Source organism: Trifolium pratense, linkage group LG2, assembly GCF_020283565.1.
Source record: "Trifolium pratense cultivar HEN17-A07 linkage group LG2, ARS_RC_1.1, whole genome shotgun sequence".
NCBI classification, from domain to species: Eukaryota; Viridiplantae; Streptophyta; class Magnoliopsida; order Fabales; family Fabaceae; genus Trifolium; species Trifolium pratense.
In genome coordinates this window covers 67,595,656-67,601,404 of record NC_060060.1, presented here as the reverse complement: position 1 = coordinate 67,601,404, position 5,749 = coordinate 67,595,656, and the positions used below count along the sequence as shown (strand labels likewise).

Here is a 5,749-nt window from a genome sequence, read left to right as displayed (position 1 = left end):
CCACAAGATTCAATTAAGCAATGAAGTTAGCTTACACATCAATGTGATTAGAGGGAATCAAATATGCAAATCATATCACAAATTACTTAAAATAAAATTACTACATCACAAGAATACATAAAGTGAACACAAATTACTTGAAATAAAATTACACACAAATTATTATATCACATAAATAGATAAGTTCAATACAAAACACTTGAAATAAAATAAAACAGAAATAACTAAATATTTTACATAACCATAGAATCTTAGGATGAAAAAGTTAAGGCTTAATTAGTAAAATGGTCCCTTAAAGACATTTTTGGTTTCAGATTGGTCCCTTAAAGAAAAAAAGGTTCAAATAAGTCCCTTAAAGAAAAAAAAGTCCGAATAGGTCCCTTAAAGACATCTCTGTTAATCAGGTTGGTCCTTAAAAAGAGGTCTAAATAGGACCAAACTGATTAACGGAAATGTCTTTAAGGGACCTATCCGGGCTTTTTTTTCTTTAAGGGACCTATTTGGACCTTTTTTTCTTTAAGGGACCAATCTGAAACAAAAAATGTCTTTAAGGGACCATTTTATTAATTAATGAAATGGTCCAATGGATTCAGGAAATTATGAATTAATCATTCTTCATAGAAATACATAGTTATCAGCTTAAAAATGTATGGTGTGAACCAACATTCTTTTGGCTGATTTAGTTAGCCTGAAAATTATGATATCACCAGCTTTGGCTGAAATATTCTCCATAATCTGCCTCCAATCCTTAGATATATATTTCTCAAACTTATTCCTTTTGGCAGTAAGAATTCTGCAGTTAAACCATTCCCCATGTCTTTTAGTTTGCACAAGGATTGACCTTTGTTTTTTGTCCAAAGCATTCCTAACAACCTTTTTGGGAAAATGCTGTTGATTAAATTATAAACTTTAATTAGTAACAGACATAAATTTCTGAAAAATTAAACAAAGATAGACAAAAACATTACCAATACTTGAAGTTTGCCACTATTAGCAGCTGCAGCAGTAACCCTCATCTTCCACCCAAAAACACCATCCAATTTACAACTAAGGGGATCAATATCTCCAAGTTTTGCTCCAGTTTTACCTCTTATAGGATTTGACTCATTAAAATTTCTTTTGGATCCAGGAACCTTATCAATCAGTGGCTTTTTTGCATCAGATTTATCTTTAACACCACTTAAATTAACAAAATCATGCTTTTCATCAAAGGATTCATCATCACCAGAATCAACACTAATTATCTCCTTATTACCATGTTCAATCACCTTACCTAACACTTTCATCATAAAATCATTACTCTTGGAATTATAACTAAATAGAACTCTGGTTGGTTGAGAAAATGCAAATTCTTCAGAAACAACTTTTCCAGAAGTAAGATAGTTACACGAACGCGAAAGATGCAATGAGACCTCGACACAATGGACACCGGAGCTAATCCAATAACAATCATTCTTCTCAAGTTCAAACCTCCAAAGATTACAAAAATTAGCAGGTAATGGAATCCTTAACTACAAATAAAATTACCATAAATTAATACAGGAAAACGCATAAAACATAAATATTAAACCTGACATAAAAGTCAATTCATACCTCTTCTGGATCAACAACAGTCTCAAAACTTTTGTTCCAAATCTTTCTTTTTTCACTTCTTGTAAATCTGTGAACAATCAAACCCAAAAAATCTATAAATCCTATATAATAAAAAATAAATAAAGTGGGAAATATATTTTCAAATAGAAATATCAACTTCAAGTCCACAAAAAAAATAAGTACTTTATCTTTCAGAAAACAAACAATTACTTAAAAATCAACTTAAACCGAATATAAAATAGCAAGAACATTTAAACACATAACATGTAGAAAAAATAATACATGCAACAAACTGAAATAATTTCTCAATAATAATAAAAACAAAACTCGAAATTTTACCATAATCAAACAATAAAATACATAATGGGTCACAAAATTATCAAAAAACTAACAAAACACAACAAACCTTGTGATGGAAGAAGCCATTGACGAAGAAGAACTTCTGCAAACCCAAACCCACAATAAAATAATAAATGTTTATTGATATCTAATAAATAATGGACCGCTAATTGTGAAAAAAACCAAACAAACTCAAACCCACAAGAAGCCCAACAAAACAAAAACCAAACATTTTGTTATGTAATTTTTAATAAATAAAAAAAATCATATAAAAAAATATCTACAAAAAAAAAATCAATTTTAAAAGATAAACTAATAGAAAAAGACATTCAATTAAGTTTTCAACACTAAAACAACATTTCTATTGTAGTTGTTCCTTAAAACGATACTTATAAAAGCAAATATATTGATAAAACAATATAATTTTTACTATTTTTATGCTTCAAAATTCAATTCAGAATTTTTTTCTTGACCTCCAAGATATGTTTTTATGGAGAGAAGTTTTAAGAAAAATTTGAACAAATAAACTGATAAACAAAAAACAACAAATACTTCACATCATAATTAAAATGAAAACATGAACACTAAGATTTAAAAACGCACAATGTATTAAATGGAACTATATATGAACACACTTTATTTTATAATCAAACATAAGATAAGGGAATAAATTTAGAATGAATTAAGAAACAAAATTAAAAGCGATGATATACAAAACAATTTACGGCGTAAAAACTCAAGTATCATAATAAATAATAAACCACATGATCTTAGTATTTGAAAATATAGAAATGAGTGATCATACATTCCTTACGCTAGTCATTATTCTAGATTAAAATAACTTCTATAAAATAAACCCATTAAAAATTTAAAATATAATATCTCCCAATTCTACTCATTATAACCGGAAATAATTGGTCGAAGTACCTCATAATCAAATAGAATTTAAAAAAAAAAATTCAAAAAAAAAATTACTAAAATCATATTTTTTTGGTTTTTTTTTTTTGACAAAAAAGAAACTACCTAAAAAATTTGAAAAAATATTACATAAAAACTCAAGGTAATAAAGATATCTCCCATTGAGACACTTTGAAACATCTAAAGATAACATCCAAAGTGTTACCAATCCACAAGTAGTCACTGACATAGTATGAATAAACTGTAAAACACTGATTCAAGCAACTACTTACACTTTTTTAGGTACTGCACGCACAAATCAACTATAAAACAACCACAACAACCAAACAATAATATAGTTTTCTAACAAAACACCATAATACCAACTAATCAGTACTAATTAAAGGAATACAAATATAAATATCTTTCAAATAAGCACAATACATCAAGTCTACAAAATAACTATTTAGGATGCTACTAGAAACCATACAAATTCATTAGACAATAAAAATCTATCAAATAAGCTTAGTACATCAAGTCCACGACATTAGGATGCCACTAAAAACCATACAAAATACTTAGTCAATAGAATTTGTAGAAGCACAAATATTGAATTCACTGTAATCCCCCACTTTTCAACAGCCACAACGAACAATATCAACAATAAGAACATCAGGTGGATCAGACACCTGAAACTGAAGCTTGTCCCCTTGTCTTAGTTGATTAGCTTTCTTAAAGGCATGCCATCCTCCACCCAAATGCATCTCTTTCCTACCTTTTTTGTCCTTCCTAGTGTATGTGAAAATACTGCATTCAATTCCATCCAATTCATGTAGAGTTCTAATGACAACACTTTTCCGATCTTTGAAAACCTTCCTAGCAGTACTTGCGGGAATATGCTAGCATATAAAAAATATTAAAAAAATTAAATTTTGATTTAAAATAACATAAATGTAAGAATTCAAACATAAGAAACTAACCAAAACTTGTTGTTTTTGATTACTTGCGCAAGATTCACTAACTATCGTCTCCCAGCCAAAAATACCATCATTCTCAAATTCATGTAAAATATAGGTATTATCATCCTCCATTGGCTCATACGTAATATCGAATGCCTCCTCAACTTCGTTATCACTTGATAGATCAACAATCATTTTTTCTTTGATATTTTCCATTTTAAAATAATTCTCATTGTTTCGGAACTCATATTTAACAATGACTTCAGTTGGTTCTTTAAAAGAATACAACAGCGAAGCTACTTTTCCAGAAGTCATGTAACAATTACCCTCAGTAAGGGTGATCGTGGTTCGGTTTGGATCGGTTTTGAGGCAAAAACTCATCCGATCCAAAAATAAATTCATTTGCGGTTTGGTTCGGTTTTGGATGACAAATAAAAAAGATCCGATCTAATCCGATCCAATATTATGCGGTTTAATTTGGATCGGTTTTTGGATATCCAAATTTTAAATTGTAATTTTTTTTAATAAATATGAATATTATAAAAAACGCTACAAAATAATAGTTTGACATTTTTGACAAAATAAATATTAAGTTTGATGTAAAATATAACATATAATATATTGAAAATTAATATTTTGGAATGACAATTACCAATTATATTCGAAAGATATAAAAAGTAAAAAAAATAGATTAAATTAAACTAACATATAGTATTAACAAAATTTAAAATGAAAAAAAAGGTTAATGCAATATATATATATATATATATATTTATACTAATAAAATGATAAATAAATATTAAAATATATGTATGCGGTTTGGTTCGGTTTGGATCGGTTTTAAGAAATCAATCCGAAATCCGATCCGATCCAGCGGTTTTCACAAAAGAACATCCAAACACATCCAAAAAACTTCGGTTTTTTGCGGTTTTCGGTTTTTTTGGATCGGTTTTCGGTTTTTATTTGGATTGGTTTGGATTTGAGCACCCCTAACCCTCAGTTAAGCATAATTCAAGCATTCCAGTATTTCCACTCGAGTGTAATAAGTATCCCCACGGACGATCCTCCAACTCATTACACCAAGTAGCTCTAAACTTTGGACAAATTTCTATTTTATCCTACAATCATAAACTTATAAACTTAGCTAAACTACAATTTACACAATAACTTATCATAATATCTATGGTATATAAAAACAATTGACAACATTGTATAAAAATTCCAATTTTACCTGTAATCATGTACAAATAAATTTAACCTAAGTTGAAATTCAGAACATATTATACATAAAAAGATAAACACCTATAATCATAACTTTCATACCTCTCGAGGATAAACAACGGTCTTAAACGACATGCATGTTTCTTTCTTGTTCTTAGATCTGGTTAATCTATAAAAAAAAATTAAAAAAAAATCAGATAAAAATCAGATAATAAAATCAATAGTATTAGCGTCTTTTTTTTTCGAACGGAATTCATGAAGAACGAAAACAACCAAGATCCTAACATACAGTGTGTTAAAAAAACGTAACGTAATACCTCTTTGAAGAAGAAGCCATCGAAGAAATTGAGCAATTACCGATCCAACGTTTCTGATTTGGGAAATAGGGTTACCTAAAATACAGAGAAACCAAAAACAGGTGAAACGGATACGACAAACTTAATTTACGAAAAAAATCTCCTTTTAAGAATGATTTTGGAATTTTCCTAAATTGGGTAGTAAAAGATATAATGGACCATACTAAAATACTCCAATTCAGGCCCAACATAAAAAACTCCCATAAAGAGACTAACATGGGAATATAATTGAATAATAATATATATAATATAGCATATTTTAGGAAAAAAATAATTATTTTATAAGACCATCGAGAGTTTCGGAAAAATCCTCAAATTTGGAAGAGGTACGTAGATGGAGTATAAATGTGAACAATGCTTGCAATGCAAATCATAACATTGTAT

The 5,749-nt window shown here is 28.6% G+C and overlaps 1 protein-coding gene across 2 annotated transcripts; it reads right to left on the bottom strand.

Annotated features, from left to right (window-relative positions):
• Positions 1–3,203: 3,203 nt before the first annotated feature.
• LOC123909626 lies at positions 3,204–5,464 on the bottom strand. Of its 2 annotated transcripts, XM_045960498.1 has the most exons (3): positions 5,327–5,464; positions 5,112–5,178; positions 3,204–3,728 (listed from the first exon to the last, which is right to left on the bottom strand). In XM_045960498.1, exons 1-3 carry the CDS (start codon positions 5,344–5,346, stop codon positions 3,465–3,467), a joined length of 351 nt encoding a protein of 116 aa, XP_045816454.1. In that variant the 5' UTR covers positions 5,347–5,464; the 3' UTR covers positions 3,204–3,464. The 2 variants fall into 2 exon arrangements, with proteins under 2 accessions (XP_045816454.1, XP_045816452.1); XM_045960496.1 differs by lacking the exons at positions 5,112–5,178; positions 5,327–5,464 and adding an exon at positions 3,810–4,118.
• Between the last annotated feature and the right edge of the window lie 285 nt (positions 5,465–5,749).